This window comes from Bicyclus anynana, chromosome 17, assembly GCF_947172395.1.
Source record: "Bicyclus anynana chromosome 17, ilBicAnyn1.1, whole genome shotgun sequence".
NCBI lineage: Eukaryota > Metazoa > Arthropoda > Insecta > Lepidoptera > Nymphalidae > Bicyclus > Bicyclus anynana.
This window is the reverse complement of record NC_069099.1, coordinates 2,985,228-3,008,076: the sequence shown is the minus strand read 5'-3', so window position 1 is coordinate 3,008,076 and position 22,849 is coordinate 2,985,228. Positions and strand designations below refer to the sequence as shown.

The 22,849-nt window shown below is 43.1% G+C and overlaps 1 protein-coding gene across 1 annotated transcript in view; it reads left to right on the top strand.

Moving 5' to 3' along the window:
- The window catches only part of LOC112046832 (ral GTPase-activating protein subunit beta), a 43,799-nt gene that overhangs the window by 14,672 nt on the left and 6,278 nt on the right, over positions 1 to 22,849 (top strand). Inside the window, exons 11-23 of the mRNA XM_052886413.1 lie at positions 53 to 130; positions 5,009 to 5,174; positions 6,152 to 6,361; positions 7,078 to 7,283; positions 8,245 to 8,340; positions 9,074 to 9,208; positions 9,693 to 9,914; positions 13,300 to 13,406; positions 14,215 to 14,377; positions 14,843 to 15,014; positions 15,704 to 15,833; positions 16,225 to 16,326; positions 22,408 to 22,607. Of these exons, the coding sequence (XP_052742373.1) occupies positions 53 to 130; positions 5,009 to 5,174; positions 6,152 to 6,361; positions 7,078 to 7,283; positions 8,245 to 8,340; positions 9,074 to 9,208; positions 9,693 to 9,914; positions 13,300 to 13,406; positions 14,215 to 14,377; positions 14,843 to 15,014; positions 15,704 to 15,833; positions 16,225 to 16,326; positions 22,408 to 22,607 (1,987 nt within the window). The remainder of the gene's footprint in view (positions 1 to 52; positions 131 to 5,008; positions 5,175 to 6,151; positions 6,362 to 7,077; positions 7,284 to 8,244; positions 8,341 to 9,073; positions 9,209 to 9,692; positions 9,915 to 13,299; positions 13,407 to 14,214; positions 14,378 to 14,842; positions 15,015 to 15,703; positions 15,834 to 16,224; positions 16,327 to 22,407; positions 22,608 to 22,849) is intronic.

Genomic DNA, 22,849 nt, shown 5'->3' with positions numbered 1-22,849 from the left:
CGAAGTTTGTCTTACATCCCTAAATAAACCCTTCTGACATTTTTGTGTACAGAACGCGCCGAGGGCACGCCACCGCCTCCCTCGCTGTCGGACGCCACTCAGAAGCTCAGCATGATCAGCTACCAAGCAGGTATTCATTATTATTTTTATTATTATTATTATATACTCGACGTCGACGACGACGACGACGACGACGACGACGACGACGACGACGACGACGAAGACAACGACGAAGACGACGACGACGACGACAGTAGACGCCCGCGACCTTGTCCGCGAAATTTTTATGTAATGTAAACATTTTTATGGGATGTAAACATTAATTATACGTGACCATTTTTTAGAATATAAAATGGCTATACTATACTAGGCAGCATAACAATCGAATGTAGAAAACAAACATTCGATTGTTATGCTGTATTTCATTCCCCGAAGTAACACTGAAACTAAAGATAACCTGATTAATATTGTAATAAACATTAGCAAGAAAATTAATTGTTTGGTGCGACCTCAAGATATAATGGATGTTTATCGAATTAATTCTCGAGAGCAAAACCGAAAGACTATAATAGTTAAATTGACAACAGTCATACTTAAAGAAAACTTCTTGAAAATGCATAGAATATACAATAAAAAATCCAGACTTGATACAGAATTCCTAAAAATTGATACTACCCCGACCCCAATATATATTTCGGAAAACTTAACCTCTAAAATGAAAAACATATTCTTCTTGGCTCGTGACTTTGCTAAAACCAATGACTATCGCTATTGCTGGATAACAAATGGAAAGGTTTTTCTGCGAAAGAGAGAAGGAGAGAAATACATACGTGTAAATGACGAATCCGAAATTATGAAATTAAAACAGTCGCCGGCATGACTAACTTCCCCTACCCGCAGCTACCTTTACACTTGGATATGGCTAATTTCTAATTATGTTAATGTTTATAACTTCTGCTTGGAATGTATTACCTATAAGAAGGAAAATAATAATTTTAATTTTAGAACTTGTTTTATAGATAATAAGCACACATTCACTCACCTACAACACACACTCAAATTAAATCCTACTCACTTTTGTGAAATCACAAACACAAGCAAGCAAACTCATCAATCCTGCCTATTTTGTAAATTTGAATATTTAACTATTTTCTTTATTGTAAAAGCTTTATTTATAAGTATGATTAAATGTTATGCTTGCAAATTCATAATCTCAATGACTACCACAAAAAACAAAAAAACGATTTTTTCACACACAACACACACAACGCACTTAACTAAACGTGAATATTTTAAGTTACTCGATTTTGCCGTATTAATAAAAGGAAATAAACCTCATACCTATAACTTTTATCATGAATTTATTTCTGCTACATATACACTTCTCTTGAAACGCTTTATTAGTTATCATATTTATTGTATAAACTTGTTAGTTTTATTTGTTTTCAAATATGGATGACTTATTACTATCGATAAATACGGACATCGAGAACTTCTCGATGTCCAACGCACACTTTTGTACTCCAGAAATGACAGACACATATCTAAAAAATGACAAAACACTTTTTAAAGTTCTTCACTTAAATATCCGGAGCATAAATCGTAATTTTAACAGTTTGTTAATTTTACTGAATAGAATAAAGTTTAACCTTGACATTATCGTTCTGACGGAGTGCTGGCTTAGTAAGTCTCCTACTATTCCGTCCTTAGACGATTTTATCTCGTTCTCCTCAAAATTTTCAAATCAAAACGAGGGGGTAGTGGTCTACGTTAGAACCCATCTCTCTTGTTCAGTCGTCTCGACACACATTGATGAAGTAAATAGCATTATATTAAATTTCTCTAACGAAGTAGTCATATTAGCCCTTTACAGATCTCCTTCTTATAAACACACTGATCCCTTCCTAAAAAGTCTAGATCGTGCTCTTACACAATTCAACGCTATAAAAAACATTATTTTAATTGGAGATATAAATATACACATACATTCAAGTATAAATGACCTCACTGCAGATAAATACTTGGATCTTCTTGCATCACACGGAATGCTTTCGACTCACTTTCTTCCTACACGGTCGAATAATTGTTTAGACCACGTAATTTTGAAATCCCCTAATTATAGTACCACCTTAATCCTAGACGTTGATATCACAGATCATGCACCCGTCCTATTTTTCGGTAACACCCTACTGAAAACCCAATCAGTAAGTCGGTTGATCAGTAATCGAATAAATTTACAAGCTTTAGTCACACATTTAGAAGAGTCTGACTTTTCCTCTATTTTCACAATCTTCGATCCAGATCAGGCCACCAATACATTAGTCACATTAATCTCTAACGCTATTTATAAGCACTCTCACATTGTTAATATTCCAAACAACAAACGAATCTTAAAGCCATGGATCACTCCTGGTCTTCTTAGATGCATCCGACATCGCGATAACTTACATCGTAAATTTAAAAAGCATCCTGCTAACTCCATTTTAAAAATAACGTTTATTCGATATCGCAATTTCTGCAATAATCTATTAAAAAAAATTAAACGCGAATATGAACGAAATGAATTTTATAAAGCAAAAAAAGATCCAAAAAAGACTTGGAAATTAATTAAAACAGTTGCAAATATTAATCCCACGAATAATAAATCAAAGGACTTGCTAAAAATTTGCAGTACTCCGTCAGAATCTGTAAACACTGTTAATAACTATTTTGCAAATGTAGGCAAAAATCTCGCTGAAAAGATAACTCAGCCACCTCTAGATGACTTAAAAGTATTTGACACCCCCAATCCTTCGCAGTTAAAGTCAATGTCTTTATTGAATGTTGACTGCAAAGAGGTAGAACTCACCATAGCTAATCTTAAAGAGATATGCGCTGTTGGTGAGGATCACATTCCAGCATCAGTTATAAAAGCATCAAGTCACATATTGGCCCCTATTCTTACCTATATCTTTAACCTTTCTATTGCCAAAGGAATATTCCCACGCGCCTTCAAGAAGGCTCTAGTTCATCCTATATTTAAACATGGAGACAAGGACCGCATTGGTAATTACAGACCTATATCGGTACTCACCACTCTTTCGAAAATTTTCGAGAAAATTCTTAACAAAAGATTAATTAGCTACTTGACTTACAACAATATTATATCTGATAATCAATTTGGGTTTAGGGTGGGAAAATCGACGGAAGATGCTGTACTGTTACTGACAAAAAATATTGTCGAAAATACTGACAATAGACTTAAAACTGCTGGCATTTTCTTAGATCTCTCTAAAGCTTTTTATACCGTCTCAGTTCCCAAGTTACTCGATAAATTAGAGCGTATCGGCATCAGAGGTATAGCCCTAGAAATTTTTAAAAGCTATCTTTCAGATCGCTCCCAATCTGTTATTATCGACAATATCACCAGTCAATCAGTGCCTGTTACTTACGGAGTACCTCAAGGAAGTGTCCTTGGCCCAACATTGTTCTTAATTTACATAAATGACCTTTGTTCTTTGAAGCTCCCCAATTGTAATATTATTACTTATGCCGACGACACAGCGCTAATTATCAGCGGCAAGAGTTGGGATGAAGTATCTCGTGATTCTGAACTTGCTATTGAAACTGTATTGAAATGGCTCAATAGCAACCTTCTTACACTAAATATTGACAAAACCATGTTCGTCACGTTTGCCTCTAACTCACTCTCTCAAGCCCCAGAATCTTTCACTATCCGGGCCCACAAATGTCATGGCTCAGAACTTTCATGCTCTTGCGATTCCCTTAATCGAACCCCTTGCATTAAGTACCTCGGTGTACTACTTGATAGCTCATTGACCTGGAAACAGCATATCTCAACTGTCTCGTCTCGTGTCAGAAAGTTGATGTTTGTTTTTAAAAATATTAGAAACGTAGTCGACTTCGAGTGTCTTATAACAGTTTATCTCGCCCTTGCTCAGTCAATTCTAGCGTACTGTATAACCTCCTGGGGTGGTTCCGCAAAAACACACATGATTAATGCCGAAAGAGCTCAAAGAGCCGTCCTAAAGGTTATGCTAAAGAAACCAATCCTTTATCCTACTACCGAATTATTCAAGTATTGTCAGTTACTTACTGTTCGCCAATTGTTTATACTTCAAACAGTACTTCGTAAGCACACAGAACTGTCATATAACCCAAATACTCTTAGATCCATTCGCAGTGCCAGAACTTATAATGTTTGTCCTATTAAACCACACCGTACGGCTATCGCCAGCCGTCATTATGTCTACTTAAGTAGCAACCTTTATAATAAAATTAATAAGTTACTCAACATCTACCCTTTGACTTTTTCCAATTGTAAAAACAAATGTAAATCGTGGATTAAATGTCTTTCCTATGACGAAACAGAGGAACTTTTAAGGTCCTACAAGTAACCTTTCTTTCACACAATCATGATCTCCGTAAACTACACTGGTTCTGTACACCACACCCACACGCACGAACACACACACACACACACACACACACACATAAACACACACACACAAAACACATACACGCATACACTAACACACTCAATCACGTACCACTTTTTCACAAATTGTATAAAAAATTATGTTTTATAACAAAGCTTGTACGAGTATGCATGTCATGTACCTCTGTAGAAGGGCGTTGATCACCACAACACAGTTATAACTTTTGTGGGATCACCGTCACCTTTTTGTTTTTATGTACTTTTTAAACTGCTCAAATAAAAACTTTTAAACTTTTAAACTTTAAACTTTTTTAAACTTTAAACTTTTTAAAAAACTTTTTTAAACTTTTAAATGTGCAGTATTTATGTGAAAATATCCACTAAAACTGTCCATCTCATAATTGATTTCCATCTGGCACAATTGTAGTCTACAGCTTGGCAAGTTCGTTAATGACACTCCCATTATATGCGAGCGTCGGGGGGAAAGGACTGGGTAAAGTTGTGCGCGCGGGGCAGAGGGAGTGTTATGAACGAATTTGCCAAGCTATAGTGTATGTCCTTATGTTTCAGGTCGCGCAGTAGCCCTGGGCACGTTGTGCCGGGTGATCTGCTCGAAGCAGTGTCGCGAGGAGGTGCTGGCGCCCTACCTCGCGCGCACGTACGCCTGCCTGCAGCGCGGCCTGCGCGACCCCGCCACGGCCGCCGCCGTCGTGCTCGACGCCGCCGATATATTCAGGTACTGCCGGGTGACATGCTCGGAGCGCTGGCCCCTACCTCGCGCGCACGTACGCCTGCCTGCAGCGCGGCCTGCGCGACCCCGCCACGGCCGCCGCCGTCGTGCTCGACGCCGCCGATATATTCAGGTACTGCCGGGTGACATGCTCGGAGCGCTGGCCCCTACCTCGCGCGCACATACGCCTGCCTGCAGCGCGGCCTGCGCGACCCCGCCACGGCCGCCGCCGTCGTGCTCGACGCCGCCGATATATTCAGGTACTGCCGGGTGACATGCTCGGAGCGCTGGCCCCTACCTCGCGCGCACGTACGCCTGCCTGCAGCGCGGCCTGCGCGACCCCGCCACGGCCGCCGCCGTCGTGCTCGACGCCGCCGATATATTCAGGTATTACATACTACTACAGGTACTACAGTGCGAGATCTACACCGCTTTCATTATACGCACTGCAAAGATGTGGAAAGCTCTTTCGTTTTGGCCACCGGGTCAGAAAAATTCTTGGCACTATACTCTTGTGACGTCAAGCGGGTAACGGAGAGCCGCTAGATGCTTGCGGCTTATTACTGGTGCTTGGAAGTCCTATGTCCAGCCGTGGACGTCCACTGGCTGATAGATGTGATGATGAGACTAGATAATAGACACGTATAACTACAATTAAAAAATGATAATATATTTGGACTTATTGAGCAAAACGAGGATTTTGGAGGAACCATATACATAAGGTAAAAAATACACCAAATTTTTCATCTAAGTTAGTGTGGCACTCTGCAACAAAGTTTACATATCGTGTGTTGAACTCTTTGTTGTGTTCGTGATGTTTAAGTCTAAATAATTTAACAATGCTATTCTGTTAACGTTCATTTAGTTTACCCACACAAAGGCATTTGTGCTGTCAACTTTCATCAGCCTAAGCCAAACTATCTTTCTAAAAGTATATCAACTATTTACTTGTTATATTGTTAACTAAAGTCACATATTCACAGATTAGATCTGGATGGAGTATTGGTTCTCGTACCCGACTTCATAACCGCACTGGACCGTATTCTGACCGAGCGAGAACCAAAATTGGAATGCGGTCCCATAGACAAGCGAGAGCTACGCAAGGCCGCCATTAGTCTGCTTTTGTCTATGGTCGCATTCCCCTATCATTACAAGGGTTTGGCGGTACCAGAGTTTCCTGGATGCAACGAGTAGTAAGTATTTTTTGAATTTCACCATTATGTTGTGAATGCCAAAATCAGCAGTATCAGCTCATTTTCTAAAGTTTTATTAACAATCTCTGACGGTAGAATAGTGACGGTAATGGGCGATAGACGGTAGAAATGATGACAGTTTTCTCACAATTAGCGACATTGGATGTCCACTTACTGGTAAAAGCGGCTAAATCTCTAAGTCTTGATTTATCGATATTTTGTGCAGGATTTTGGACTTCATTTTACTCTATACCTATTTGCTTGCAATAAATATCAAGATGCGCAGTATCTGCACCCAAGGTACAGGACTCATAGATTATCTATAGTCTGTCTTAAGACTTTTGTGAGTCCACCGCACGTTCCACCTTAGGCCTGTACACTCATCTTCAGATGAGATCGTAGTCAAGCGCGAGCTTATTCCATATAAAAAAGTCACCATAACCATATATAATGGAGAACACCTCATTTTAGCTTCAGCTTCAGCTTTTAACGACATTCGTCTAAAAATACCATATTATTTGTAGCTCAGGCATGATCATAAGAGAGTACGCACGCAGCAGATTGTTTCTGAAATGCGTGTCGGCCATACAAATGGAGAGTTTTGTTGCTGTGCCGTTTTGTACCTTTGCGTGCGTCACCATGACTAAGTTACAATAAACACCTCTATGTCCTCAATGTTTGACGCCGTTAATCTAAAAGTACTATATCACTTGTAGCTCAGGCATGACCATAGGCGAGTACGCACGCGGCAGATTGTCTCTGATATGCGTGTCGGCCGTACAAGTGGAGAGTTCTGAAGCTCTCGCTGTGCCGCTGTTGAGCGCTTTATACCTTTGCGTGCGACACAACGCGTGCGTCTCCACTAGCAAGGTGCACAGTGCGCCGCCTGGCTCCACCGTGTCACATGCTTCGGATTATAAAGGTACGCACGTATATATGCACTTTATTTCATTGTAAACATGTCACATTACATTGAGTTGTTTTTAAATGAACTTAACTTTTATCACCGGGGATATGAATATTATTTATTTAGACATATCTGACCCAATCATCACTACAAGTTACAAACATACTATTTTGTACTTTTAAATAGAGTTATACAATAATTCGAATAAATATTATAAAATATCAGACTAAGTAATATAATTCATTAAAAAACGATAACTTACCTTTACTTATTTGTAATTGTGACTTTCACTAAAACAATATCATGGAGAATACGGTGCGTATTTTAACCCTGAGCTAAAATTGTGACTTTCACTAAAACAGTATCAAGGAGAATACTGTGCTTATTTTAACCCTGAGCTAAAATGTATGATATTAGATAAAGAATAAACACTCAGTTTGTAACATTCAATACAAAACATATCTTTTAAAAATACAGTTTTTGTAAAGTTTAAAGAAAGAAGGTATTAAGATAAAGAAAGAAAGTAGATAGAAGAGTCAAATATTTAATAGTTTTATCATCGTTTTGTACCATACAATAATTAATTATTTGGTAAAATCATCGCATCATATCACACCACAGCTGCATACACTGTAAGCACACGATACACATTTAATCATTTTTACTATCATGCACAAGCTACGATTTAGTTTGCTACACCATAAAACAAATACCAAAAAAAAAATGGGTCAAAATCTACTAGGGAAAACTGAAGACAATATTTTTTTTAATACATACTTTTTCTAATTCCTTTTTCACTATTTTGATGAAACCTTGGAGGCAGCAGTTTCTTAAAATTCTTCATAAACAGTATCTAGAAATTCTAATAGAGTGTCAGCTAAATTACCTTACAACATTGGGTGTTATGGTATAAGTGTGACTAAGTTAAGGAGAGTCCACTATCATATAACACCGTTACATTGGGGGGGTGTTTTAGCTCGGTCGGATAGCAGTGGGCCGGCGAGCGCGGAAGGCTCACAGGACGACTTCGCAGCCGACTTTAGGGAGCTAGACCCATCTTCGCCTGTTTTCGGTAATTTTCGACTTTATTTTGCTATTCAGTGCGGTTGATATTTGACAGCAGAAAATGTTTATGGGTACCAAAAATGTGTGATGAGACGGAGAATGTTTTTTAATTAGTCGAACTTAAATTATCAGTTTATCTGCTATTTTCAGTGAAATTAAAACTATTAAAATTGAGTAATCATTATTAAGCTTTGAGACTATTTATTACTTTGAGCTGCATTTTTAACAGACTTCAAAAAAGGACGAGGTTTTAAATTCGTACGGAATATTTTTTTGTGAATGTTCCTGTATTACTCGAACACGTCATATAAATCGATGAATTCGGGAAAAATTGAGGGAACATTTAAATCAAATTGCTTCTGCTTGTCAAGTGTCATCCTTCATGTTGTGTCTTAAAATAATGTACAATCTACGTTTTTACATGACGTGAATGCTTTTTATTTTACTTTGTATTCTTGTTGCTTGCTCAACTTGTTTTGTTTATCATATTTACCATTTTTAGTACATAATTATTATTTTATAAATTAAGATTAATTAGTAGTATATTTTTCAGAAATTATTTTACCATATAAGATGTGTATGCCTGATCTTCTAGTATATTCTTTGAATGTTTGTATGTTCTTAATTTAAAATCTGTGAACTTATAGAGCCTTATGATGTTAACCTGTATAATATCTATGACCTTTCTCCTCTATCTAAAAGTGGTAAATGATTGATTCTACGGTAAAGAAATATTATAGGAGCAACTTTAGTGGTCCGCGCGACGTACTTGGTGTGTCACAGACTGATATCCTCCTGGAAGGGCGACCTGCAAGTGTCGCTCGCTGCCCTGGAACTTCTCTCTGGACTAGCTAAACTTCATTCTTCGAAACCTGGTGAGTAATGATCTTGAATTTACAATCTACACATGTTCATTCTGATCTTATGATGGTGTTTTAATTAATTGACATTCGGTTTTGATTTCATGCACTCCCAAGAGTTTATGATTGGTGAGACTTCTTTATCTATACTAATATTATAAAGCTGAAGAGTTTGTTTGTTTGATTAAACGCTATAATCTTAAGAACTACCGATCCGATTTGAAAAATTTTTACAGTGTTAGATAGTCCAATTATCGAGGAAAGCTCAAGCTCAGCTAGTCCTTTATAATCTTTCCTTCCTAATCTTAATAATTCTAAACAACTTTCATACAATGTTTCTCTATCTATTTCTCCTCCCCCTGTAAAGTACACCTATGTCACTCGTCTCTGTGTTGACAAAAATCTTTCCCTTTTGAATTGTAAAGAACATATATATAGTTGCTCTACATATTCACCCCCTTTAAAGTAAAACTATGTAGTTTTTTGTGCGTTGGTACAGACGCGATCGAGCGCAAGCGCGCGGTGCGCTGGATCTGCGACTACATCGGCGTGCAGTGCGGGCGGCCGCCGCAGGCGCACTCGCGCGACCTGCACTCGTGCGTGGTGGCCGCCTACACGTGCCTCGCGTCCTGGCTGTGCGCGCCGCTGCTGGCCGACCCAGACTGTCTCGCGGCGCTGCTCGAGGTCGTCGAGCTGGGCATATCGGGCTCCAAGAGCCAGGGTGAGCAGTGCGCACTACTCGGACCTGCACTCGTGCGTGGTGGCCGCCTACACGTGCCTCGCGTCCTGGCTGTGCGCGCCGCTGCTGGCCGACCCGGACTGTCTCGCGGCGCTGCTCGAGGTCGTCGAGCTGGGCATATCGGGCTCCAAGAGCCAGGGTGAGCAGTGCGCACTACTCGGACCTGCACTCGTGCGTGGTACCCGCCTACACGTGCCTCGCGTCCTGGCTGTGCGCGCCGCTGCTGGCCGACCCGGACTGTCTCGCGGCGCTGCTCGAGGTCGTCGAGCTGGGCATATCGGGCTCCAAGAGCCAGGGTGAGCAGTTCGCACTACTCGGACCTGCACTCGTGCGTGGTGGCCGCCTACACGTGCCTCGCGTCCTGGCTGTGCGCGCCGCTGCTGGCCGACCCGGACTGTCTCGCGGCGCTGCTCGAGGTCGTCGAGCTGGGCATATCGGGCTCCAAGAGCCAGGGTGAGCAGTTCGCACTACTCGGACCTGCACTCGTGCGTGGTACCCGCCTACACGTGCCTCGCGTCCTGGCTGTGCGCGCCGCTGCTGGCCGACCCGGACTGTCTCGCGGCGCTGCTCGAGGTCGTCGAGCTGGGCATATCGGGCTCCAAGAGCCAGGGTGAGCAGTTCGCACTACTCGGACCTGCACGCGTGCGTGGTGGCCGCCTACACGTGCCTCGCGTCCTGGCTGTGCGCGCCGCTGCTGGCCGACCCGGACTGTCTCGCGGCGCTGCTCGAGGTCGTCGAGCTGGGCATATCGGGCTCCAAGAGCCAGGGTGAGCAGTTCGCACTACTCGGACCTGCACGCGTGCGTGGTGGCCGCCTACACGTGCCTCGCGTCCTGGCTGTGCGCGCCGCTGCTGGCCGACCCGGACTGTCTCGCGGCGCTGCTCGAGGTCGTCGAGCTGGGCATATCGGGCTCCAAGAGCCAGGGTGAGCAGTTCGCACTACTCGGACCTGCACGCGTGCGTGGTGGCCGCCTACACGTGCCTCGCGTCCTGGCTGTGCGCGCCGCTGCTGGCCGACCCGGACTGTCTCGCGGCGCTGCTCGAGGTCGTCGAGCTGGGCATATCGGGCTCCAAGAGCCAGGGTGAGCAGTTCGCACTACTCGGACCTGCACGCGTGCGTGGTGGCCGCCTACACGTGCCTCGCGTCCTGGCTGTGCGCGCCGCTGCTGGCCGACCCGGACTGTCTCGCGGCGCTGCTCGAGGTCGTCGAGCTGGGCATATCGGGCTCCAAGAGCCAGGGTGAGCAGTGCGCACTACTCGGACCTGCACTCGTGCGTGGTGGCCGCCTACACGTGCCTCGCGTCCTGGCTGTGCGCGCCGCTGCTGGCCGACCCGGACTGTCTCGCGGCGCTGCTCGAGGTCGTCGAGCTGGGCATATCGGGCTCCAAGAGCCAGGGTGAGCAGTGCGCACTACTCGGACCTGCACTCGTGCGTGGTACCCGCCTACACGTGCCTCGCGTCCTGGCTGTGCGCGCCGCTGCTGGCCGACCCGGACTGTCTCGCGGCGCTGCTCGAGGTCGTCGAGCTGGGCATATCGGGCTCCAAGAGCCAGGGTGAGCAGTTCGCACTACTCGGACCTGCACTCGTGCGTGGTGGCCGCCTACACGTGCCTCGCATCCTGGCTGTGCGCGCCGCTGCTGGCCGACCCGGACTGTCTCGCGGCGCTGCTCGAGGTCGTCGAGCTGGGCATATCGGGCTCCAAGAGCCAGGGTGAGCAGTTCGCACTACTCGGACCTGCACGCGTGCGTGGTGGCCGCCTACACGTGCCTCGCGTCCTGGCTGTGCGCGCCGCTGCTGGCCGACCCGGACTGTCTCGCGGCGCTGCTCGAGGTCGTCGAGCTGGGCATATCGGGCTCCAAGAGCCAGGGTGAGCAGTTCGCACTACTCGGACCTGCAAGCGTGCGTGGTGGCCGCCTACACGTGCCTCGCGTCCTGGCTGTGCGCGCCGCTGCTGGCCGACCCGGACTGTCTCGCGGCGCTGCTCGAGGTCGTCGAGCTGGGCATATCGGGCTCCAAGAGCCAGGGTGAGCAGTGCGCACTACTCGGACCTGCACTCGTGCGTGGTGGCCGCCTACACGTGCCTCGCGTCCTGGCTGTGCGCGCCGCTGCTGGCCGACCCGGACTGTCTCGCGGCGCTGCTCGAGGTCGTCGAGCTGGGCATATCGGGCTCCAAGAGCCAGGGTGAGCAGTGCGCACTACTCGGACCTGCACTCGTGCGTGGTACCCGCCTACACGTGCCTCGCGTCCTGGCTGTGCGCGCCGCTGCTGGCCGACCCGGACTGTCTCGCGGCGCTGCTCGAGGTCGTCGAGCTGGGCATATCGGGCTCCAAGAGCCAGGGTGAGCAGTTCGCACTACTCGGACCTGCACTCGTGCGTGGTGGCCGCCTACACGTGCCTCGCGTCCTGGCTGTGCGCGCCGCTGCTGGCCGACCCGGACTGTCTCGCGGCGCTGCTCGAGGTCGTCGAGCTGGGCATATCGGGCTCCAAGAGCCAGGGTGAGCAGTTCGCACTACTCGGACCTGCACTCGTGCGTGGTGGCCGCCTACACGTGCCTCGCGTCCTGGCTGTGCGCGCCGCTGCTGGCCGACCCGGACTGTCTCGCGGCGCTGCTCGAGGTCGTCGAGCTGGGCATATCGGGCTCCAAGAGCCAGGGTGAGCAGTTCGCACTACTCGGACCTGCACTCGTGCGTGGTGGCCGTCTATACGTGCCTCGCGTCCTGGCTGTGCGCGCCGCTGCTGGCCGACCCGGACTGTCTCGCGGCGCTGCTCGATGTCGTCGAGCTGGGCATATCGGGCTCCAAGAGCCAGGGTGAGCAGTTCGCACTACTCGGACCTGCACTCGTGCGTGGTGGCCGCCTACACGTGCCTCGCGTCCTGGCTGTGCGCGCCGCTGCTGGCCGACCCGGACTGTCTCGCGGCGCTGCTCGAGGTCGTCGAGCTGGGCATATCGGGCTCCAAGAGCCAGGGTGAGCAGTTCGCACTACTCGGACCTGCACTCGTGCGTGGTGGCCGCCTACACGTGCCTCGCGTCCTGGCTGTGCGCGCCGCTGCTGGCCGACCCGGACTGTCTCGCGGCGCTGCTCGAGGTCGTCGAGCTGGGCATATCGGGCTGCAAGAGCCAGGGTGAGTACCTAGAATGCGCGTTCAAGATGTGTTTGTATCCTGGGGCAGGATCTGAATTAGGGCTCTGTACCTCAAAAGGAACAATCGGGACATTAGAAGACTGTTACTAGATCTTATAAATAACTCAAGGAAAGATGCTCTTTTTGAGAAAAAAATGCCGACATGAACTTTCATCTCACATTATCTCGTACTGAATTATCATTTAAATGAGCTTATAATAATTTATTAAATTTTTTATTCCATAGGTAAACCCGGTGAGCCACCAAAGATGAAAGATGAAAAGGAACTCAAACCGGTCTCGATGCGCGTTAGAGATGCCGCCGAATCCCTATTGATGTTAATATTGGAGCAGGTAAGTAACAAACATTATCATTAAGCTCGATTAAATTTGAGGGTCTAAGCTCCATTTCCCTCTCCTATAATAAAGGAGGCCTGGTCCTAAAGTGTGCCGATGAAATGGCAGATATTGATAACTAATACAAGTAATGTATAACTGCAGATTCTGGATCAAAAACGATGGGGATGTTAGCTCAAAATCTATAGGGAGTCTGGATCGATTTCGCTTCGTCTAATGATCCAGAATCCACGTCGATTTTGATCATCAACTCATAAACTTTTAAAATATAAAATATTCTTACTTACTGGGGATCGCTGATTTGGAATAATGACACCAGAAAACTGATGAGTCTTTAGTGAACTAGTTTCTTATTTATACTTCCAGTCGTAGGTTAATCGTTATCCAGAATAGTAGCAGAGTTTATTGATATTTCATTTAAACACTTGTTTCACTTTGATGTTACTTCTCTCCAAAAAACTAAACTGACATCCATCGCTCGTTTGTTGATATCGGCGGGTAAACAAGACGAATATTCCAAAAATGTCCACTACATACTCTTGGACATTTCCGGAACTCTTAATCCAAGATATGGATTACACAAGCTTTATTTACACCTTTATATTCACATATTGTGGTGCATAGGGGCGAAGTTAATTTCTTCCAATGGGACGTATCTCGAGTTGCGTCCTTTGCTTTATCGCAATGAAAAGAATTTGTAAACTTTGAGAACCTGTTATGTATAAGATCCTTTGTTACAGTATTTTGATGTGGACAATAGGCTTACTGTAGACTTATTTTCTGGTTGTATTGGCATGTTGGTCAGGTAGGGAGCAGCGACGGCGGCAAGTGGTGTCGGCTGGACGAGCGCTGGCTGGCGGCGCTGGGCCACGGCAAGCTGCGGCACTTCGTGGCCGACGGCAACACGCTGCTGTCGCTGCTGGAGGAGCCGCTCGCCAACTGCCAGGAGCCGCAGCCTACTATTGTTGGTGAGCCGAATATTGTGTGTGTCATCTCCTCTTTAGTGAACCGGGTGCAGGGAAACTTTCTCTCTCGGTCCTTGCAACCCTGTTCAGGTTTGAGGTCTTGCCTTCTGCCTATGGGTCCAGGTCCAGCGCAGACTTCAATTGCTCGCTGCACTGCGCTGCAGCTGTGTCCAATCCGGATGGTTGATCCGCGCGGACTACGATATCATCGCTGTCCTGCGCTGGGGTGATTTACGTTCGGTGCATGCGGCGTCCCTTTCGTTGCCTAAAGTGCCTGCGCCTGCACGTGTAGTCACGAGGAGGTCACGTGGTTAAGAAAGCCCGGTCGGCGGTCTCTGTCCGCTGTATATTGGGTTGGGGAGTAACTAATTCATTATTATTTTGCAGATAGCTGTAGTGGTCGATTCTGAAAGTAGCGATCACACATTTCTGATTTATTTCGGAGAGATAATTGACTTTGTGTCTCAGTGATAATCCGCTGTGGCTGGGGCCGCTTCGCGTGGTCGCTGAGCAGCCGCGGCGCGCCTCGGTGCGCGGGGCGCGGGGGAGCAGCGTGTCCCCGCCCCGTGCCCATGCTGGAGCCGCCGCCGCGCGCGCCGCCCGCCTGCCTGCCGCTGCCGGCCGCGCCGCCCTGCGCCGTGTGAGTCACACATTCGCCACTTAGAAACCTCCATCGTCGTCATCAAGCCCCATCGCAGTTCACGGCTCTGTAAAACACAACTCCTGGCCGAAGGTCTCAACCTCGAAAGGGATTGGAAGAGTTTGTAGGGGTAGCAATATCCCCCGCGACGTACCCAGGCAAGGAGGCGTATCCTCGATGCCCGTGTTGCTGCTCGTTTTACGGGAAACGAAAAACCTTCACATCATTTGAAGCAGGAATGGGAGCAGCAAATAGTTATTTACACCACTTTCGTGTAATGAGGGCTATGGTAGCACGAACGAGCGCACCAGACAACTCAAGTGCTACAATGGATAATTACTTGCAGTGACGTACAGTACTTTTTTTACGATCATGATAAAAGAAAATTATAGAAGAACGAATAGTTACAATAGTTAACCTTGGTAGATAATGTATAATTAACGTTGTGCGAAATTCAGGCGTGGCCACCTAGATTTTGTCTCTTTTAAGGAATTTTTGTAGCCAATGCCATGGAACTATTGAACTAACATTTAATAAATCGATTATTGCGCAGTTTACCCGTGTGGTGATGAATATTACCAAAACCGACCCGTAGGAATGAATGGCTTAGTGATATGGTATAAGATTACATTTTGAGTAAATTACGCAATGGGAGTACAGTATGAATAACTGATTCGTTCACTCCCCAGTGACTCGGCGTTCCCCAGTCTGGACGCGGTGCTGCGGCAACTGAACGACCCGGAAGCGCCCACTCTGTTCAGGCTGCTAGAGCAACAGGCTGCCATCGAGAAGAAAGTTAGGGACAGCGAAGATAATGTGGTGAGTAATGACGTGACTAACACATTTCAAGAGAATCATTAAAGGCAAAATTAACTTTTAAAAAGCTTTTTTTGAGACGAATATTTCTCTGACTCCAGAAATGCTCTGAGTAGTTTCCGAGATTTGTTACATGGGCTTTAAAACGCTCTCGAACGCTCACCTTCACTGTTAATGTTCAGCCAAATTAGGTAGAACTGGTTTAGAGATTCTAATACAGAACTTTCTATATTAGAATCTCTAAAGGAAGTCAGGCCAAGGTCCTTAAGAAGGCTATTGAGCGATTTTGCTGGTATGTTTCTTGCACCCAGTTCCACACATAAAGTGAGTTTCTAATTCATCTGTTAGGTTTTCATGAATCAATGAGGAAAATTAGTGAATGTTGTACGCACAGATGCCCGAGGAGTACGTGCCGCCCGAGCCGGTGACGGAGTTCCAGACGGCGAGACTGTTCCTGTCGCACTTCGGATACTTGAACATTGGCGGAGACAAGAAGGTACCATCGCTTTGACTTACTGCTTCCCTACCCCTACCCAACCCTACCCTACTTCTACCCTAATAAATAATAAATAAATAATAAAATAAATAAGCCGTTTATTCCATATCTAAATTTACATATCTAAATTACATTTCAAAAGTTGTTAGTAGTCTGTTAGCAAGTTTTCTTAAATTATGTTAGTAATATTAGTCAGTAAGTTCTTATTAAATATGGACCCCTGAAAGGGTAAAGGCCTCCTCCATCTTCTTCCACAACTCCCTGTCTTTGCCAGATTTCATCCATTCGTTTCCGGCTATCTGAATGATATCATCAGCCCACCGTCGGATTGGTCTTCCTACATTTCTTTTTCCTAATGGACCTTTCCATCGTGTTGCTTCAATAGTCCATCTTTTGTCCACATATCTTGAGATGTGGCCGGCCCATTTCCATTTAAGTGTGAGTGCATGGCTAAGAGCATCGGTCACTTTAGTTTTTTGTCTGATGGTCACATTCTTCACTTTATGAATTTTCCTAATCTTCAACATGCTTCTTTCCATTGCTCTCTGAGTACATTTAATTTGTTGTTTTGTTTTGTTTGTAAATATCCAGGTCTGGCAACCGTATAGTAAGCATGGTAAAAGACACGAATCGAAAACTACTTTTTTCAAATGCATGTCGTAATTTCCTTTAAGGACTTCTTTCTGTGACCAAAATTTTTTCCAAGTTATGTTGATTCTTCTTGTTATTTCATCTTCGTTATTGAACTTGTTAAATGATAGCTGTTTCCCCAGATATAGGTACTCGTTTACATATTCCATGTTATTTCCTTTTATTTCAATGTGCCTTTTATAGCTATTAGTCATTATCTTTGTTTTGCTTACATTCATTTCCAAGCCAATTTTGGAACTTTCATCATCAAGTGATCTCATCATTTCTTCTAGGTCTTTAGAGGTTTCAGCTATTATGACTATGTCGTCTGCGAACCTTAAATGATTTAGATAGCACCCGTTTATTAACACCCCCTTGTTTGACCAGTCTAGCTTCTTGAATATATTTTCGAGTACAGCGATGAAAAGCTTCGGTGACAAGGGGTCTCCCTGTCTAACTCCTCTTTCTATTTTTATCTTTTCTCCTCTTTTTTCCAGTTTGACCTTACTTGTACTGTTTGTATATATATATTTTAAGATGTTAATATATTTTCGATTTACATTTGAACATCGTAAGGCATTCCATATCGAACAATGGCTGATGCTGTCGAAGGCCTTACTGTAATCAATGAAGGCCAGATACAGAGGTCTGTTGAACTCTCGGTACTTTTCTATAATTTGTTCTATCGTCTGTATATGGTCCACTGTACTAAATCCCGACCTGAAGCCTGCTTGTTCTTTTGGTTGTAGGCAATCAATATCATGTGTTAACCTTTCCAGGAGTATCGAAGAAAATAGTTTGTAAGTGCTGGCTAGTAGGCTTATGGGTCTATAATTCCCTATGTTTAGAGGGTTTCCTTTTTTGTAAAGCAGAATTATGTCTGATGTACACCATTGTTCTGGTACTGTTTCTGTGTCCAGTACCATATTAAATAAACGTAACAGATGGTGTATCAAAATAGGTGCTCCAATTTTAAGAACTTCATTGCATAGTCCATCTGAGCCAGGGCTCTTCTCGGCTTTTAACCTCTTAATGTGTTTACAGATCTCTAAACCTTCAATTGGCTTAACATGATTTGTATCAATTTCTTCTCCGCTTGTTGTTTGTATTACAATTTCACAGTCATTTCTTTTCTGGTATAAATTATTGTAAAAGTCTGTTGCAAGGTTTATTATGTCGTTTCTTGATTTTGTTTCCATTGAGTTTTGTTCTAGTTTTTGTATCCAAGTTTTATGTGTTGTTAATTCTTTATTTGCTCTTTTGGTACTTCTGAACTTTTTGATATTCCTCGTTATGATTTCTTTCCTGTGATTTCTGTAATCCCTCTTAATTGATTTATTGGCTTGTTTGTAAATTCTGCTAAGTTCATTTTTCATTTCTTTTGTTTTTTTCTTTGTGCGTATCAGTTCCGTGCGTCTTTTAATTAATTGGTCTGTCTGTTTACTAAATATATTCTGTCGTTCTACTTGGGTTCTTTTTATTGACTTCAAGCTGTCCGTTATACCCTTTTCCAGAAGGTTATAATATGATTGGATGTTGCTTGTGTCTGTCTTTATTTCTTTGTCTTTCATATTTTTTTGTAAATTTTCGATGTAAGTTTTGATTTCGACTTCTGTTTTTGGAATATTTAGTGCTGTTACGTAGTTTCTTCTACTCTTCCCTACGTGATTTAAAAGTAGTGTAGCTCGCACTGGTCTATGATCAGAAGGAAACTGTATATTGTTCAGTACTTCTACGTTCGTTATTAGTTTCCAACTATTTATCATTATGAAGTCAATTTCATTCTTGGTTTTTTGGTCTGGTGATATCCATGTCCATTTACGGTTTCCTTTCTTCGTGAAAAATGTGTTCATTATAGATAGTTTGTATTCGTGAGCGTAGTTTATTAGACGCTCACCTCTCTCATTACGTTCTCCATATCCATATTTACCCATTACTGGGTGGTGGTCTGGCTTGGGGTATCCTATTTTAGCATTAAAATCACCTATTACTAGGACTTTCTCATCAACTAGTGCATGAGCAGCCTCAATGTCTGTATAAAATTGATCAATCTCAATTTGAGTTGATTCTTCTGTAGGAGCATAAGCTTGGATTATTGACAAAGAAAAACATTCAAACTTTAGCTGTAGAAGAGCCACTCTTTCTGAAATACCTGTAAAGTTGTTTATGTTGTTCTTATATTTTTTCTTTATCAGGAATCCCACACCGTGCAAGCCTTTGGTTTGACCTATGTAGCAAAAAATGTAGTCTTTATGTTCTTCAATCTTGCAGCCCAATCTTCTTACTTCTGATAGCCCCAAAATGTCAAAGTTAATATTTTCTAGGGCGTAGTTAAGTTCTAGGTATCTTTCTTCAGATGCTAGTGATCTTACATTAAAGATGCACACTTTTAATGTTTCATGTTTATTTTTGTTTCTGTTACTGTAAGGTGGAGGGTAGTGGTCTAATTCCCCACGATGACCAGTCGGCTTGGGAAATGTTTTGTTTTTAAAATTATTTAGTTGTTGTTTATTTGTTGTTCTGTTCTGGTGGCGGTGGCTGATGATTATATCCTATGCTTTCTTTTCTGGAGTTTGGGCTCTGGTGGGCAGGGAGTTGCTTCTATTCCTCATAATATCGAATGCATTAAGTCTGATTGTTTTTCCTGTTATTTGCTGTTTAGAAGGGTGTTCGATTGAGTTGGGTGACGCTGAAGTGTTTCTTTTGCGCTTTCCGTTATCGAACTTCCCCTCTTTGATGATTAATTTATCATAGTCTATGAATGCGTATTTGCCTTTCTCTCTTTCTTCTTTGAGTTTTGGAAGAAGATCTCTTCTTTTGTCGAGGATTTCTTTAGGATAGTCCTCCGCAACATATGCGTTTTTCAATTTCTTCTTATTCTTCATGATCTCATTTTTCTTCCAGTTATTGATAAATGACACGTGCACGGGTCTTTCCCTACTGTTTTTAGTGTCACTTCTTCCAATTCTATAAACCATGTTTATATCTCTTTTTTCAATATTAATGTTCAAGTCATCGTTAATCTTATTTGTTACAACTTCCATTAGACTAGTGGATGGGCTTTCGTTTTCTTTTATACCGTATAGAATAATGTTATTTAACCTTTTTTGTTTTTCAAGGTAATAAATTTTTTCTTTCAATATATTATTTTCAGATTTCAATTCTTGTATTTCCTGGGTAAATGGTACAAGTTTCTCATCCAATTGGGCAATAATTGCTTTCGTGTGGTTTGACAACTCGGATTTCATTTGATCAAATAGCTGTTGTAGGTTATCCATTCTGGTGGTATTTTGCGTGTTAATGTTATGCAAAAGCCCTGATGTTGTAAATCATATTTCAGTGTAACTGAGTAATTGTTATTTTTTTTTTTTTTTTTTTAATATATTATTGTTTTCTTTTTTGTTTATCCTTTAATATATACTGTTATTTTTAATTTTTCTATTTTTTTTTTTCTTTATTTTTATATATTTTTTTTTTTTTATTATTATTAGGATTTTATATTATTATTCAAAAATAAACTCATAAAAAAATTAAAATGAAAAAAGAAAACAAAAATAAGATTTCGAAAGGCGGGGCTTGAACACAGGGACAATAAGATAGTTCTCACGTTTAGCACCACTAGTCTAACCGAGTCTATAAGCCTTCGTCGAAATATATTAACGTTACGTTAAAAGCGACGAATGATACCGTGAGTCTCAATGAAATGAGTTCGTTATTATTTGATTTAATAAACAACCCGCACTCCACTAACTTATTTGTCACTTTTGTTCTATTTTGTATTTTTACACTGTTTCAAGTCTTTATTTCACATATTTCGATAAAATTTCCAAGGGAATGAGGAATGTTCAAAGTTTTTGTTGTTAATACACTTTTGTTTTAACTTGAAAATTACGTAACAGCTGTCAATTTTTCAAGAGTTGATGATGAACATTCACTTGTTATTGATTCACTTTTAAACTTTTTTATTTATAATGGAAAAAGGATCTTTATTAATTGTTTATATTGGTGGTTACTATAAGTCCAGTTTAAGTTTAACACTGTAAAACACTTTGTTTGTTGTTTAGAAGTTTTGTAACGGTTCGTAACACTGATATTTTCTTTTGCTTTTTTCAATGTTATTCTACGGAGTTTGCTTTTGAGAACAATGTCACGGCTTACATTTGAGGTATTTCACAATCTTGTATAGTTTTTCTTACTTCTACCCTAACGTCACTCAATTGCCTTCTCCGAAACCTCTCCTAATACTTGAACTTTATCGTCTGGTAATAAAGTTCAAATTGACTTTTAAGTACTATACGAATCGTTTTTAAATATGATTATATGAAAGTTTTTTTAGACTTTTTAGGCAATTTTTAAAATTCTTCTCATTAAGAATCCATTCAATTCCATCCTCGTACTTCAAGGAATGTTAAAAAAATATATTATAGGGAAATGATATGTTTGGCCGTTTTCGAGATTTCCGCTTTGCGACACATTTAGATTTTAGACATACAGACTAGCCAACGACCGCGTTAAATGTTAGAGTGACATTCTCGACTTTGGGAGATGCTAAGTTAGTGCCTTGCGTTACGTCGTCGCAAAGATACAACGCATTATATATTTGCGTGGTTTTCCATAAACGACGCAACGTCGACGCTACGACGTGGCGATGTAACGCAACGCGCTAACAAAGCATCAAATCATCAAGAGCAATCCTCATGAATACCGTCTCGTCACGAGGAGGCGAGACGGTTATGTCGGACTTCAACCGACTAAAACGTGTTCCAACTCGTCACCTGATGACTGGGCCACGGGAATGATTTCTTAAGCCAGCGGTCCCCAAAAGGTGTTCCGCGAAACCCTGAGGTTCCGTGTAAGGCCCTCAGGGGTTCAGCGAAAATTCAAGATTTCCATATTGTAAATCATTTCACTTGTGATAATATTAATTGACGTAATTTATTATTCATTTTTAATTAACTTGTTTAAGGAAAACTATGGTGAGATGTCATTCATCACATTAAAAGTTTTGTAAATACCTTTTCTTCCTAAATATTTTTATCCTAAAAAGTCTTTCTCTTAAAATTAAACTTTGCGGTCACCAATCGAAAAACTATATACTATATACTAATATTATAAAGCTGAAGTGTTTGTTTGTTTGATTGAACGCGCTAATCTCAGAAACTCCGATTTGAAAAATTCTTTCAGTGTTAGATAGCCCATTTATGGAGGAAGGCTATAGGCTATATTTTATCCCCGTATTCCTACAGGAACGCGAAATACGCGGGTGAAACCGCGCGGCGTCAGATAGTTAAGTTCTGTCGCGCTACCACACGCTACGAGACTTAAGTGTATTTCCGTCTTTAGTTTACTTCTTTCTTAAGCTATTGTTCCGCCGAAAAATGGTGAAACATAAAGGGTTCCGAAGTCAAAACAATTCGGGAACCGCTGTCTTAAGCGCCCGCAACTGCGCAGGGCACCCTGCCGCGGCTGACGGCGCTGGACAGCGCGAGCGCGGGTTTCGGCCAGGCGCTGCGGCGGCTGGACGCCACGGGCAGCCGCGCCGCGCTCACCGTGCACGTCATGTACGTGCGCGCGGGCCAGCGCGACGCGCACGACATCGTCGCCAACAGCACCGGCGACGTCTCGCCCGCCTTCGTGCGCATGCTGCGCGGGTGAGACGCACATTCATCATCATCATTTGTAGACTCAGACCAATTATTGTATAGGACCTGCCTCGCTAGACGTTGTTGGATCCCTATATTGGATGCTAATGTTGGATGTTGTTGGTAATCCACAATAATGATCGATTGACTTGGCGGGGTGAGAAATAAGTTCCGGTACGATGCCGTGTAGAAACTGAAAGGGGTGTGGATTTTCATCCTCCTCCTAACAACTTAGCCTGCTTCCAACTTAG